This window comes from Saimiri boliviensis, chromosome 7 (assembly GCF_048565385.1).
Source record: "Saimiri boliviensis isolate mSaiBol1 chromosome 7, mSaiBol1.pri, whole genome shotgun sequence".
Taxonomy (NCBI): domain Eukaryota; kingdom Metazoa; phylum Chordata; class Mammalia; order Primates; family Cebidae; genus Saimiri; species Saimiri boliviensis.
The window spans coordinates 28007832-28024769 of NC_133455.1; the positions used below are offsets into that span (position 1 = coordinate 28007832).

At 36.3% G+C, this 16938-nt stretch overlaps 1 protein-coding gene across 2 annotated transcripts in view; it reads right to left on the reverse strand.

Moving 5' to 3' along the window:
- Positions 1-16938, reverse strand: part of WASHC4 (WASH complex subunit 4) — a 61925-nt gene that overhangs the window by 28378 nt on the left and 16609 nt on the right. For both annotated transcript variants that reach the window (XM_003929638.3, XM_010340240.3), the window contains 5 exons: positions 14350-14473; positions 14115-14242; positions 12850-13010; positions 6170-6296; positions 1983-2108 (listed from right to left, as the gene is read on the reverse strand). In XM_003929638.3, the coding sequence (XP_003929687.1) occupies positions 1983-2108; positions 6170-6296; positions 12850-13010; positions 14115-14242; positions 14350-14473 (666 nt within the window). The remainder of the gene's footprint in view (positions 1-1982; positions 2109-6169; positions 6297-12849; positions 13011-14114; positions 14243-14349; positions 14474-16938) is intronic.

Genomic DNA, 16938 nt, shown 5'->3' on the forward strand with positions numbered 1-16938 from the left:
GGAGGCAGAGGTTGTGGTGAGCCCAGATGGTGCCACTGTATTCCAGCCTGGGCAACACAGCGAGACTCCATCTCAAAAAACAAAAAATCTTACAAAGTAAATAAAGGGCTGATAAATTCAACTATACTAAAATTAAGAATTTCTGTTCACCAAAAGTCACTACAAAGAAAATAAAAACACAAGCCGATGTATCACAAAATATCCACCAGGTACAAGTGAATGGTGTTCAGGATATAAGAAGACCAAAACAAATGAAAGATTTTATTTTTTAAAGGCACACATCCAATAAAATAAAAAAAATGAAAAGACATGAACAGATTTTTCACAAGAGAAGAAACACAGTTAATAAATAGTTGAAAGGATATTTACCATCACTAACAATCAGGAGTTAAATATTAAAAATCATAATCAAAACTAATTATACTCACAAATTTACCAAAAAAAAAAAAAATGAAGTTCAATAATACTAGTGTTGGCCAATTGGAAATACAATTTTATTTCTAATGTGATTTTCGAATGTATTATGGGAGGCATACACATATATATATGTATATATATTCTGTATCTAGAGAGACAATGTGACATCATCTTGAAAAGCTGCACATATGCATAAGCTACAATCCAGTAAACAACTTTTAGGTATACAATTCCTTAGAAAAACTCTTGCACAAGTACACCAAGAAACACATACAAGAATGGCAGCATTGTTTATGATACAAAACTGGAAATAACCCAGAGTCTAACCACAGGAAAGCTATACAACAATGAAAATGGCGCTAATCATCCTAACATGGATACACTCAAATACAAAATGCTGAGTAAAAAACACAACACTGAATTAAAAAGCTAATCAAAAAATACATAAAATACTACTGCACTAATATAAACTTCAAAAACATACATAACAATGTTTTACAGATTCATCTGTATTTGGTAAGCTAAAAAGAAAAACAAGGAAATAATAAATATTAAATTCAGGACAGTAGTTTCCTCTGAGGTAGATGGGTTGAGATGCAATTAGGAAGAGACATACAGAGTGCTCTGAAAATACTGGTAACATTCTATTTCTTAAGGGGGACAGTGGGTATTTAGGTGTTTATTATTATTTTTAAAACTATGCTTATGTATTACCTATATATTCTAACACACACACAAACACACAAACTCTTCTTTATTTATATTTCATAAAGATAAATCTAACATATAATAATATATCTATTAAACAAATAATATAAAGAAAAATAAATAGCCTTATGTTAACTAACTTCATATGCATGTAAACACTATAATGGATAATGTTAGACAAGTTTTTTTGTTTGTTTGTTTTTGAGTCGGAGTTTCCCTCTTGTCGCCCAGGCTGGCATGCAATGGCGCAATCTTGGCTCATGGCAACTTACACCTCCTGGGTTCAAGCAATTCTCCTGCCTCAGCCTCCTGAGTCGCTGGGATTACAGTCATGTGTCACCATGCCGGCTAATTTTGTATTTTTAGTAGAGAAGAGGTTTCAACGTGTTTGTCAGGCTGGTCTCAAACTCCTGACCTCAGATGATCCATGCACTTCAGCCTCACATAGTGCCGAGATTATAGGTGTGAGCCACCATGCCTGGCGACAAGTGGTTTTTTTTGTTTTTGTTTTTTAACTCATGCAACATTTTTAAAACTTCCATGAGTAAAACTTTTACTAATATTAAAACTAACTTTTCCAATTTCTTTCTTTTCTCATTAACTTTTTTTTTCTTTACTAAGTCTGAACTGGACAGATTAGCTTTATTTAATAAAGTTTAAATATAATAACCACTCTTAAGTAGTTCCTCAGAAATTTCTTTAAATGGGTAGTTCCTTTATTCAGCTGAGAGATAAGTACTTTCTTATAATTTTTTTGTTCTCACATAATCATGTAGTCAAATCTTACAAGATTATCCAAATATAAGCCCGGGTCATTTCTCAGTTATGATGGCAAAGCAGAATAATCTAAAACCTACCTTGAGAAGTTCAACGAGTCTGCACAATGCCTTAACTGAGGTTTTGGTCATTGGCTTTTGCATGGACATGTAGAGATTCATTGTGGTTTTAATAATGGTACTAATACTATATGCATATAAGAAGCCCTGTAAAGAAAAACATCGATTACAATCACAAGGAAAAATTTCTTCAAGATTTCATTATCTATGTAACAGATGTTATTCCTCAATTTACCAATAACGTATGTTTCTAAAGTTCATTTTAAAGCCAACTCTTAAGATTTGGAAATACTCTTCCTCACAGAGACAGTGTTACACATGGTGGTTAAGTTTCAAAGCAGCCCTTAACCATTTATTTATTCTGTACTGTCCAAATAATACCAGAAGTTTACTACCGTCAAAATAATAGTGTATACTCAAAGTTTAAGAATCTTTCCCTTAAAAAAGCTTTGAGTGGAACAATTGGAGGTTAGAAGGGTATCTATTCATCCTTATCTTACCTGCCAAGGAAGAGAATAAAGACTCCTATCTGTTGCCACTTACGGCAAGAGCTGAGGACTCTAAGGAGTTACAAATTGAAAAATAAGGAGAAAGATACCTGCTCCATAGTCAATACAGATATGCACAGAAATTTCTGAGTTCCAAGCCAACTCCCCCTTTCCTCTTCACCTAGACCAATAACCACCGTCCATCTGCTATCTTGTCCTTGCCTAGTTTGGTGCTAATTAGGCTTTCTCTCCTTCCGACCCAATGAGAACAGATTCTCCCCTCCCTTTCTATTCATGATGAAAGCCAGGTCTTGTGAGGTGTTAAAAATCTTTTAATGGTATTAAACTCAGGAAAACAGTGGAATAAGAAAACAGGAAAAATGGGATATTACATTTCAAATATATTTTCATTTAAAAAAGGGACACACAGAAAGACAAAGATAATGATGGAGATACTTTGGGTCTATAAAGGTCCCAAAAGAGACATATGTACAGTTTAGGAATAAACCTTAACAATGTTATCACAGATACATTCAACGAGGTAGGTTAGAAGCTATATGCCAGTGTTCCTCAACCTTTTCCTCCTGTCCCACCACATGTGAAAGTATTCTCCCATCAGAAACGGCAGCTCACTAAAGGAATGATACTGAGTATAAAGCAGGAGTTCCTCTGAACCACTCAGAAAGTTTCTCTGTGGCGAAGAGACATGCTAAATTAAGAAAATGAAAAAATCAAAGACAGGATAGCACCCTAAGAAAGGTGACAGTAAGACCAAACCTTGGCACATGCATGCAGTAAGAGCCACAAGTTTTACCTTGTTGGCTACAGGACTATTACATCAAACCCTACCCTGGTGCAGCCCCAGGAAAAATTAAAAAGCACAAATAAGGAAAGCAAAAATCTAACTCTAAGGCAGAAAAGGGAGGCTTCCCTTCGTTAGGGGGTCTTGAATTCAGTACAGAACTCCAGGGCCCATATTACCTCATTCCTAGATAGCCATTAATTTGTGTTGAAATCTAAATTGTGAGGGAGAGGGTAGTCTGGACTCTATATCAGTTAACGATAGAATAAATAAATTAGACCAGCCTTCCCACTGAGAACAACTACAAAACCTGAGCAAAACGGTTTTAAAATGCCTCACAGGGTATCAAAGAAGATTCAAAAAAATAAGAAAATAAAAGGCCAAGATCTGGAAGAAGACAGAAACTTAGAGTAAGTAAGCCTGGCATGGGGTTGCTTTCTCTTAGAGCATCTGCCTTAAAGACAAAAGCCAAACCTATCTCTCAATACCATCTCACAGAGAAGGGAGATTAAAAATAGGAGCTCGAGGCTCATCAAGGAGGTTAGCATCTAAGTTAGCATCCTGAAGGATTACCCACCAAAAAATAAGAGTGAATTCAACAACCACCACAGGATCAAAATCCTGCTTCAAATCATCTTGATCTCTGACTAGAGTGATGTAACCTGGGTTGCTAACTGTCCAAGACTAGCTTGTACAAAAGCAAATACAAATCCCTTCTGGAGGGAGAAAATATCCAGATCCTCAAATTACATCAACAGCTTTTCATATACAATATGTGTCATTCTATAAAAAATAACCAGGTAAGCTGGGCGTGGTGGCTCTTACCTGTAATCCCAGCACTTTGGGAAGCCAAGGCAGGAGGATCATGAGGTCAGGAATTTGAGACCGGCCTGACCAACATGGTGAAACCCTGTCTCTATTAAAAATACAAAAATTAGCCAGGTGTGGTGGCACATGCCTCTAATCCCAGCTACTCGGGAGGCTGAGGCAGGAGAATCACTTGAACCCGGGAGGCAGAGGTTGCAGTGAGCCGAAATCATACTACTGCACTCCAGCCTGGGCAACAGTGCAAGACTCCATCTCAAAAAAAGAAAAAAAAAACAAAACGGGTACATCAAGAGGTAAGAGAGGTACAAAAACAAAAGAAACAACAAATAAGAGAGATATCCAAATAATGAAATTATTAGACATGTGCTTCAAAATAATTAAGCTGAATGTGTTAAAGGAAATCAAACACAAAATCAAGTATCTCAGAAGAGAACTGTAAACTATAAAAAAGAAGCCAACTGAAAAGTAAAATTACTAAAATTTAAAACTCAGTAGATCAAGTTAACAGCAGATTAGAGATAGATGAAGACAGAATTAGAACAGAGAAAACAGGAAAGAAGTAATGCTTGAAGAGTTAATGGTAAAGAATCTTCCATGAATTCAAGAAGCTCTACTGATCCCAAAGTATCACAAGCACACAAAGAAAAACCACACCTAGGGGCATTGCAGTAAAACTGCTAAACACCAAAAAGTAAGGAAAGATACATATTTTAAAAGCAACAACCTCCAGTTGACTTCTTAACAAAAACAAAGCAAACCAGGAAACAATAAAATGATACCTTTAAAAGCTAGAAGGAAAAAAAAAACTCCTACCAACCTAGAATTTTAATGCAGGAAAATGATTGAAATGAAGACATATTCAGACCAAAAAAGTGATTACAATTCCTCAACAGAGACTTGTATAAATGAAATACTAGCAGGTATTCTCCAAGTAGAAAGATGAAAATTAAGAGATGTAGGAAGAGTAAAAAGCGACAGAACAGGTTGCTTTTACTCTAAATGTAAAAATGTAAAAATGTCTAGAGTAACCGCTAAAAGAATAGTAAAATAACACAGAAATAACAAACTAATAGGATGAGAAATACAACAAAAAATACACCAAAAGAAAAAGGACACAGAACAAGTAAGACAAATACAAAGCAACTAGTCAGGTGGTAGTTTAAAACCAAATATATCAACAATGACATACAGAAAAAATGGTACAATTTTAAAAAATGAAGATTATCAGATGGGAGAAAAAATATACGCTACTTACAGAAGACATGCATTAAATATAAGGAGCCAGAAAGGCCAAAAGTAAAAGGATCAAAAAAGATAATACCAAGTAGACATTAATTAAAAGAAAATGGTTATAGTTAGTATCACACAAGAGAGACCTACAACAAAAAGCATCACTAGAGATAACAAGGGATGTTTCTTAACAAGAAAAGGTCCAATTTACTAGGAAGACAGAACATTACTAAACATTGTAAACTTAGCCTCAAAATACATAAAACAAAACTAGGATAAACAGAACAAGGATAAACAGAAAAATCCACAATAGTGGGAGATTCTAACACGACTCTCAGTCACTGACATACACAGACAAATCATTAATAAATATGACCTTCTTGTCATACACAAAATGCTACAACTGACAAATACAAATTATACATTCTTTTCAAGTGTACGTGAAATGTTTACCAAAGCTGACCATAGGCTAGGCAATAAAGCAAATTTCAAAATACTAAAATTATTTAACTATTGCTACAACTCAGTAATAAAATAACTAGAAAATCCTCATATATTTCAAAATTAAGAAATCTTTCAAAAAACCCACGAAGAAGTTATAATGAAAATTTTAAAACAGTTTAAAATAAATAATAAAAATAAACATATCAACTTATAGGATACAGCTAAATAGTCGTTTTCAAGGACTGTAGAGTTTTAAATGGGTTGTTAGAAAATTTAAATTAATAAGTCAGATAACCAAATCAATTTGTTTTAAAAACAAAAACATACTCTATCCTTTTTCAGTTTTTTCAAAGTTTAACTTCTGTAAGTCAGATTAACAACCAAAGATTCCCCAAAGTATTGTAAGATGCAACTACCTGTATAAAAACATTACATCTGTTGGTGAGATCCTCAGCAAATTTATCCATTCTCTGCTCTTTAGATAAAATAGATTCCATTTTCATCATCCATGAGCTCACAAAGACGTAGTAAGACTGTACATCTCTAACAATGAAAAAGATTGGGATTACTCAGCAAAGAAAATTTACTTCCATTTCTTGATATTGATTGGCATACATTATTTCCCTGCAGTAGCCATTTCATCTCTCTGGTTTTCAAAAAGATAGGTATCATATTAAACATATATAATTTACTCATTCAACAAACAGGCCAGGCACTGTTTCTGAGAACGAAACAGTGAAATCAGCAGTAAATAAAATGAATAAAAATCCCTGCCCCCATGATGCTTACATTCTAGAAAGGAGAGCTGTATAACAAAGAAATCAGTAAGTAAAATTTTTAATTAATTAAAAGATACACACTACAGGAGAAGTAAAAGGGAAAAAAGGATAAGGATAAGGACTGGGGTAGAGGTACAATTTTACATAGAGTGATCAAAGTAGGCTCATTGAGTAGGTGATTTTGAGCCAAAGTTTGAAGCAAATGAACAAGTAATTCATGCAAATACACGAGAAGTGCAGAAAAGTGAATGACAAACGCAAAATCCTAAGACATAGGGAAATGTGTCTAGCTTGTTCAGATAACAACAAAAAAGTCAGTACACCTGGGGCACAGTGAGCAGAAGGATTAGATCAGCAAGATACAGAGGGAAGGGGTGGGAGAGTAGAAAGGTGGGATGATGGGGAAGGGATTTGTGGAAGGCCTTGCAAGGAGTAGGGATTTTGACTCTGAGAAAGAAAGCCACTAGAGGGACTAAGCAAAGTAACCTGATCTAACTTTGGTTTTAAGAGGATCTGATGAGTTGAAAATAAACTACAGAAGGGGCAATGGTAAAAGCAGGAAAACCATCTAGAAAGCTACTATAATGCAGAAAGAAGAAGGAATATGACAGCTTGAACCAGAATAAGGACAGTGGAAGTGGTCAGAAATCTGAATATAAAAGCTAATAATTATTGAATGCTTACAACAGCTACTGTTCCAAGCACTTTACACACACACATACATATACAAACCACCTCTTTCAACCCTCACATTAACCTTATGAGGTAGGTACTACAACCTCCACACAGAAGAAACTGCTACACAGAGAAGTTAAGTAGGCACCAAGATCATAAGCTCAGACAAGATTCAAGCTCACATCCAGGAAGTTTTCACATCCAGGAAGTTTTCCCATCCCAGAAGACAAGAGCAATGCAAAATGTAGTTCTCTCAACTATTCAGGAGGATTACAAATACTAAATTACTCCATCAATGTTTCCCAATTCAAGCTCATTCAAGATGGGAACCTCTTTACATTCACAAACTGTTTATACTTTTTCTTTAAAAAACTTAGTATGTGGCCAAGCGTGGTGGCTCACGCTTATAATCCCACCACTCTGAGAGGCCCAGGTGGGGCAGCCTGCCTGAGGTCAGGAGTTCGTGACCAGTCTGGCCAACATGGTGAAATTTGAAAAATTAGCCTGGTATGGTGGCACACGCCTATAGTCCCAGCTACTCTGGAGGCCAAGGCAGGAGAATTGCTTAAACCCAGGAGGTAGAGGAGGTTGCAGTGAGCTGAGATCACGCCACTGCACTCCAGCCTGGGTGACAGAGAGAGACCAAAAAAAAAATAAAATAAAAACTTAGTATGCAAAAATGGACATTTCCCCTTTATGGAATCCAGTATTACCAACTCTTTTTTTTTTTTTTATCTTTTTTAGTTATATAGGGTAAAGAAATGTCCTATTCTTACAGGTCAGAATTAGCTAGAGGATAGCTCTTCAGGGCAAAGGACTGAAGACACTCAATTAAGTTCAGAATTCCACACTGAAGTCAGTGGCTAGCCATATTGCTGGCAATCTGTCAATGTGAAGAACTCAATCTAATGAGGGATCCTGTCATAATCTCTAATAAATGTGACTTATGGAGGGGAAACTCTAGCACAAAATCTGAGAAAAATTGTTTCTACAAAGCCATAATTCCATTAGACAAAAAAACACAGATAGTTGTACTTCGTGGCTTTGCTTCAAATGGTGCTGAAACATATTGTTTGACTCACAAATGATTCCTTTTTTAAAAGTCTGGTCCTTTTTTAAAAACAGAGAGCACAGTCCTAGAGCAATGTCTCCACTTTTGACGAGGCGGTATGATCAAGACTAAGTAGGAATCCCATATACAGGACAGAAAAGTCAAGAGCAAGGACCAGAGAAAGAGACCTAGACTAGACTATGGAACTCTTGCTGATAAGCAACTATGTCAATAACACTATGAAGAAGGCAATAATACACAGTGAATGGCATTCAGCCAACTTTAGGTAAGACTATAGGATAATGCAGAGGTTTATATGTCACTTCTGCCCATCACTGTGATCACATCCAAATGACAATCTTTATCTCTTATAAATGCATAAAAATGAAATTGCTTCAAGTTTTAAAAAGTACGTTAACTAACAAAGAGTACAAAAATGGTCAAGTGTCCTATTGGATTGTCAGTTTCATTTCAAAGTACAAACAGGAAAAACACCAAGGTTAAAAAACAAATCTCCAAGCCGGGCACAGTGATTCACACCTATAATACCAGCACTTTGGGAGACCGAGGCAGGCGGATCACCTTCAGGAGTTCAAGACCAGCCTGACCAACATGGAGAAACCATGTTGGTCTCTACTAAAAATACAAAATTAGCCAGGTGTGGTGGCACATGCTTGTAATCCAAGCTACCCAGAAAGCTGAGGCAGGAGAATCGCTTGAACCCAGGAGGCGGAGGTTGCGGTGAGCTGAGATGGAGCCATTACACTCCAGCCTAGGCAGCAAGAGCAAAACTCTGTCTCAAAAAAAGAAAACAAAACAAACAAATCTCCTGCCCTAACATAAAGCATTAAACACTGTGAATGCCTGCATGTCAACATGGGAGTCTGAAACAAAGATTCAGACCTCTATCCTGTAAAGGCAGTATTTTCCATTGTTAAAACAGTTGTGAATCAAAAGCAAAATGCAGCAATCCACAAACCTTGGACTCTAGTCAACGAGGCAGGTGGGACACTGGCCACTTGCGATCTGGTGTATAGTGTGGGGGCAGAAAACTCTTGCTCATTTGCTCTCTATTGGTCCCTCTTTACTCATGTAAACTATGAAGCCTGATCTTGGGACACCTCTTAGGCACCCCCTCAACTTTCTCTAAAATGTCAGGACAAAGCCCATGCTGATCACATCATCACTCTCCTGAGTTTCACTTTAGTGGAGTGAATTTTAGGTTTCTTTGACATAATTGCAAAAAGACTGAAAAAGATAACTGTGCCCTTCAGCTCCATGGAGGTCTAGAGTAAAGAATTTAGCAACAAAATTTTATCATGCAAGAAGTCTTTGAAAGTCAACTTATTCAACTGTCCACCTAATAAGACTCACTTCCCACAGATCTTGTACTGACAGTCATCTATATTCTGCCCACACAGCTTTAGTGAAGAAGACCACATTACCTCAGAGCAGCCCACACAATGCTACCTGCTGCAGAGGCACTAGAACAGGACTGGCACTGGTTTGAATGCCCTCACTGACATGGACTTAGCTGTGTGACCTGGCAAAGTTCATTTCTCTAAACCTCATTTTCTTTATCTACAAATGGGATAAAAATAGTTTACAGTAGCAGTTAACAGCCTGGGATGCAGAGTTGGACTGCCTGCATCTGCCACCTACTACCTACTAGTTGTTTAAACTTGGGCAAGTTTAATCTCTTTGTAGGATTTTCTCATCTATAAAATGGCAATAATAACAGTATCTACGTCACACAATTTTCTGATCATTAAAGGAAATGATATGTGTGAATATCATCTCCTTTAATGATCAGAAAATTGTATGACGTTCCTGGAATAGCTACTGGCTTATGGTAAGCACACCATAAACATTAGTTGTTACCTTTATTATTTTCTGCCGGAAGGCTGTTACACGCTTTACCCAAGAAAATATATTTAAAGCCATTAGCATAATGTCTGCCACAGAGTTAAGAGATTCATAATGTTGGCAATTATTTTTATATTATTATTTTTTATTACTATCTGTCATCTTCATCTTTTGGTTTTAGTTTAGCCTGCTGGAGCCACAGAGATCGAATCTGTTCCCTTTTCATTCTGAATGCCCCTCAGATATTTAAAGAAACCCACTACATCATTCCACAGATTTCTCTTTCAAAGGCCAAGCTCTACAGACACAAAGAAAGAGAAGATAAACAAAAAGGCATGATTCTCAGACCTTCTGACATCCTGATCAGCTTCATCTAGGGATGCTGCAGTTTGTGACCCTCTCAAAACATGGCAACCACCAAACACCAGCTATGATCTGACCAATAAGAATTCCACGGAATATACCTGGGTTATTAAATAATCTATACAACAAACCCCCATGACACACATTTACCTATGTAACAAGCCTGCACTTTATCCTGAACTTAAAAGTTTAAAAATATAAAATAAAGGCCGGGCGCGGTGGCTCAAGCCTGTAATCCCAGCACTTTGGGAGGCCAAGGCGGGTGGATCACCAGGTCAAGAGATCAAGACCGTCCTGGTCAATATGGTGAAACCCCGTCTCTACTAAAAATACAAAAAAAAGTAGCTGGGCATGGTGGCACATGCCTGTAATCCGAACTACTCAGGAGGCTGAGGCAGGAGAACTGCCTGAACCCAGGAGGCGGAGGTTGTGGTGAGCCGAGATTGCGCCATTGCACTCCAGCCTGGGTAACAAGAGCGAAACTCCGTCTAAAAAAAAAAAAAAAAAAAAAAAAAAAAAAAAAAAAAAATATATATATATATATATATATATATATATATATATATAAAATAAAAAATAAAATTTTAAAGAGGCCAGGTGTGGTGGCTCATGCCTGTAATCCCAGCACTTTGGGAGGCCAAGGTGGACAAATCACCTGAGGTCAGGAGTTCGAGAACAGCCTGGCCAACATAGTGAAATCCTGTCTCTGCTACAAATACAAAAATTAGCCGGGCATGGTGGTAGGCACCTGTTGTCCCAGCTACTCGGGAGGCTGAGGCAGGGGAATCACTTGGGAGAGGCAGAGGTTACAGTGAGCCAAGATCATACCACTGCATCCAGCCTGGGAGACAGAGCAACACATGGTCTCAAAAATAAATAAATACATAAATAAAAAGAATTCAATGGAACTACCAATTCCCATGACCTTGATACATGATGAGTAACTCTCATCCGAAATGGTTGGAACCAGAAGCATTTCAGATCTTGGAATGTTTGCATTATATACTTGCCAGGTCAGCGTCCTCAATCCGAAATCCAAAACGCTCCAACAAGCCTTTCTGTTGGGCATTATGATGGCACTCAAAAAGTTTCCAATTCTGGAGCATTTCAGTTAGGGACACTCAACCTGTACTGTAACTAACTAGTTTCCACAACCTAGGTATTACAGATATTAATGTAATCTAAGTATGTACTGCATTTTTAGTAACTGCATCACGTTGTTACAAAATACCAAGATTCTAAGAACTAAAATATCCACATTTTTCCCTCTTACTGCTACTGAAATGGAAAAACAGATCTCTCTCTTGCTATCTTCTATTACTTAATTCAGCTCTTTAATCTAAATCTAAACATTTGTTTTTATTCCTCTTCAACCCTTGATTTAGGATATCTAATACAGCTCTGAAATGAACAGACCTGCCTAAACTGGTTGTAGTTTTCCATTTTAATCAGAGGACATGACAGTACTAAAAATGCTTTGAGGGCTCTCCTATATTCCAGACATGCTCTTCCTTCCCCCAATGTAGAGTAGTGACCCAACTTCCCTATGATAATCAAAATCAACAGAAAGTAGATAAGTATCCCCATTACATCTTTAGCCATATCACAAACAAAAATCACCAGCATGGGGCCTGTGGCAGAATCCTACATCATTTCACTCAAAATCTTTATCCAAGTTAACATGTGATTTTAGCCGTGTACTCAAGAAAGAATGTGCAATAAATTAATTGTTGAAGCTCAGTGATGAGAACATAGGGGCTCTTGATACTGTTTTCTCTACTTTCTGCATGTTTGAAATTTACACAATAAGAGGTAAACAAAAAATAATGTAAGTATCAGAAGAAACAAAGAGTTAAAAATGTTCCTTTGGAGAGCAATACAATAAGGAATTGGGAAGAGGACAATTATCTTTCCCTTTAAGCTTTAGTACTTTTTGATGTTTTATATACATGCATATATTATATTCATAAAAATAAAAATAAACGGGGGGAAAGGAAGCACATCAAGAAAAAGTCAACCCCTCATAAAACCACCATGGACACACAATGTTTTTATTGTCATCAAATGATACCTACTGCAAGGAAATCAGAGACGTCACTTCATTTAAGCAAAAAATATTTAACACAGATGATAAAAACTACGTACACATTTGTACCCATAAAGTATAATCTGTCTACCTCTTAAATTGACTTTAAGCATAAAATATTTTTTACAAAAAACTTCTAGAAAACAAATCTCCTAGAGATTGCCTGACCCTTAATTAAGTACATTTAATCTCATAATTTAAATGGTACTATACATTTAGAGCCAGTATAAAATACAGAGAATAAGTATTTTCATTATACTTGTTTAGAAAACCTACTTGGTAAGTGATTGAGCTTTCTGCTGTAGAAAAGTATCCCTGTGTATTTTAATGGCTTGAAGACTTTTTCTGTCTAAAAGTTTGGCAGCCGCTGGTATTTTCTGGATCAGAAAATTATCAGGAAACCAAATAATATTAGCAGTTAGAGTGATAGCTGGTACCTGAAACAGAAAAGGAAAAGGGGGAAAAAATAATTAAATGCAGGCTAAACAATAAGCTGTTTGAAAGTTCTATAATACACACGGAAGACAATTCATTTAGAAAAAAATAACCACAAAAATATTTATTATTATATTATGAGACAAATATCTTTAACTGTGGCAGAGTTAAGTTATTTCTACATCTGGTGTTGAGCATGACAATTTTATTTGCTGGAATATTAAATAACATACACACAAAACACTCTCTCATGGATTTTCAGATAAACAAAAATGTGACAAGTAAATAGAAACTTGAATCTTTGTGTCCTTTAGTTTCATTCTACGTAAGTTTTTAAAAAGTTGGTTGGGTTCTCATAGTTACTATCATTTGATGTTACACACAAACTAATCTTTCAATTTTGAAATCAGGTGCCACATGAAAATAGCAAAGACGGCCAGGCACAGTGGCTTATGCCTGGAATCCCAGCACTTTGGGAGGCCAAGGCAGGCAGATCACAAGGTAAGGAGATTGAGACCATCATAGCCAACACGGTGAAACTCTATCTCTACTAAAAAACACACACACAAAAAAGGAGCCAGGCATGATGGCACATGCCTGTAGTCCAAGCTACTCAGGAGGCTGAGGCAGGGGAATCACTTGAACCCAGGCAGCAGAGGATGAGCCGAGATTGTGCCACTGCACTACAGCCTAGGAGACAGAGAAAGACTCCGTCTAAAAAAAAAATAAAATAAAATAGTAAAGACATAGAAAGAAATATATAAATTTTTTCTTCTTCAGTAATGAAAATCAGTGGCAAAGAGAAGGAAAAGCAAAAATGTAAAAAAAAAAAAAAAAAAAAAAAAAAAAGTAGTATTAGTAGTACCAAAAGAAAGTTAATGTACAGAAAAAAAATCTGAACACCCTCTACCAATATGTATTAATATGATGTGGAAATATGGTATGTTTTCATTCACTAAGTTACTTATTTCTGGAATACTTGAATTTTAAAAGTGAATAATATTAAATTATTTTTGTAAACAAGAATAAAATGCATTTTTAAATATCTAGTTTTATCTGCAATCTTTTCAACTACTCAAATTGAAAAATGAGTTTTAAGTTCTTACCTTCTTACAAATATCCAATAAAGACTTATAAAACTTTTTATCAATAGTTCGAAAAATCTGAAAGTGCAATACAAAGAGTCCACAAATTCCAACATATTTGTCTCTCTGGTCAATTTCAGAAGGTTCTCCTTACAAATCAATAACAAGAGAGAAAGCAGAACAAACACACTTCAATTATGCTTTTAAGGAAGTGCAAATTTTATAAACCAAAACCAAAAATTGCAATTTACATTACCAAGTTTGGCTTCTACGTTTGCAAAAATTGACCGAATACTATGTGCAAATTCCTCAGCAAAAGTGCTATTTTTTGACACAGATACTCCTCCATTGAGAGAATCAAATTGTTGTTCTATACAGGCCTAGACAGGAAACATTTAAAGAGAAATTCAGACTCTCAATAATAAACTTCTAAATATTTAAATATAGTGTATGATAAACTTCTATATTCATCATTTAAATTTTACTAAAACTAAAGCTCAGGTTCTTAATCTAATATTTAGATCTGTTTTAATCAAAAATATATATGTATTTATATTGAGTACTAGTTATGTGAAAGTAATAAAATTGAACCCAAATCTATAATCCTGTATGAAGAGATACACACAATGTTCAGACATGTATAGAAGATAAAGCATATTTTTATTTTACTTTGCACTTTTAAGAGTTTATGTTTTCTGTTTATAATTACTTTCCTAGCACTTTATTACAGAGTATATAGAAATGTCTCCTGGAAAAAGAATCAATAGCAAAAAAATTATCTTCTTAACATATTGACCTAATATTTAAATTGATATACAGTGGACTCTTGAATAACATAAGGTTAGGGGCACTGACCCCCATGTGGTCAAAGATCTTCATATAACTTCTGACTACCCAAAAACTTAACCAGTAATAGCATACTGCAGACCAAAAGCCTTGCAGATAACATAAAACATGAAGTCAATTAACACATAAATACACTAGTAACTGCATATGTTTTATGCATTCATGACATACCTTTTTCTTAAGTTTTCTTAATGTTTCTAGGCTATGCTGTTAGTCTACAAGTTTCTTTCAAAATGTTGCTAACATTCAAAAAATTTTCTAATACATTTATGGAAACAATCTGTGTATAAGACCCGTGCACACTTCAAACTCATATTGTTCAAAGGGTCAACGGTAAACAATTGGAATCAATCAGTTAAAAACTGTGATCATGTAAAATATAAACTAAAGGTAACCTTGAAGTATATTATAAATGGAATATAATGCAATTTCCAGTGGAAACTGCTCAAAGCAGTACTGCCCAACAGAACTTTCTATGATGATGAAAATATTCTATATCTGTGCTGTCTGATATGATGGCTAGCCATGAACCACATGTGGCTGTTAAGGACTTGAAACGTGGCCAGTGTGACTAAGAAAATCAATTTTGTATTTCATTTTAATTTATTTACATTTAAATAGCCACATGTAGTTAGAAGCTGCCATACTGGACTGTGTAAACCCAAATTATATTCCCTGAGCCTAGGAAGAATTAAGCAAACTTGTTAAAGGTTGTCTTAAAAACCTAAACATAGAGGTTAACAGCAAATGCAATACAAGTACACCTAACAGAAACCACAGATTCAGTTCCTGATCAGTGCAATAAAGTGAGTGACACAAATTTTTTGGTTTTCCAGTACATATAAAAGTTATATTTACATTATACTATAGTCTATCCCCAAACTACAGCCCGTGGGCCGCATGCGGTCCCCTGAGGCCATTTATCCAGCCCCCTGCCACACTTCAGGAAGGGGCACCTTTTTCATTGGTGGTCAGTGAGAGGAGCACAGTATGTGGCGGCCCTCCAACGGTCTGAGGGACAGTGAACTGGCCCCCTGTGTAAAAAGTTTGGGGACGCCTGGTCTATTAAGTATGCAATAGCATTATGTCTAAAAAAAGGTACGTAAGTTTCAAAATACTTTATTGCTAAAAATGCTAATAAGAGCTGAGCCTTCAGTGAGCTATCATCTTTTTGCTGGCCGAGGGTCTCACCTCAATGTTGATATGCTGTCATCAGGCTTTATTGTTCCATTTATAGAGAAGAGGCAGAGCAGATTTAAGGGCCCTAAGATTTTCAGAATGGCAAATGGGCGCTGGCTTTTCCTCTACTGAAGTCATAGATGGCATATAATATTCAACAGAAGGCTGTTCCATCCACACTAATCTGTCGCTTAGTGTGGCCACTCCTATCAGTGATCTTACTAGATCTTCTGGACAACTTACTGTGGCTTTTACATGAGCTCTTGCTGGTTTTGCACTTTTATGTTACGGAGACAGCTTCTTTGCTTAAACCTCATGAACCAACCTATGCTAGCTTCAAATTTTTCTTCTGCAGCTTCCTCACCTCTCTCAGACTTCAGAGAATTAAAAAGAGTTAGGGCCTTGCTCTGAAATCGGCTTTGGCTTAAACTAATATTGTGGCTGGTTTGATTTTCAATTCAGTCCAACAAAACTTTCTCCATATGAGCAGTAATGCAGTTTCACTTTCTTATCATATGTGTGAACTCACAGCACTTTTAATTTCCTTCAAAACTTTTCCTTTTCATTCACACATTGGCTAACTGTTCAGAGCAAGAGGCCTAACTTTTGGCCTATCTCTGCTCCCCCACCTTCAAGACACAGTCTCACTCTTGTCGCCCAGGCTGGAGTGCAGTGGCATGATCTCAGCTCACAGCAACCTCCACCTCCCAGGTTCAAGCGATTCTCCTGTCTCAGCTTCCCGAGTAGCTGGGATTACAGGCACCTGCCACCAAGCCTTGCTAGTTTTTGTATTTTTAGTAGAGACAGGGTTTCACCACAT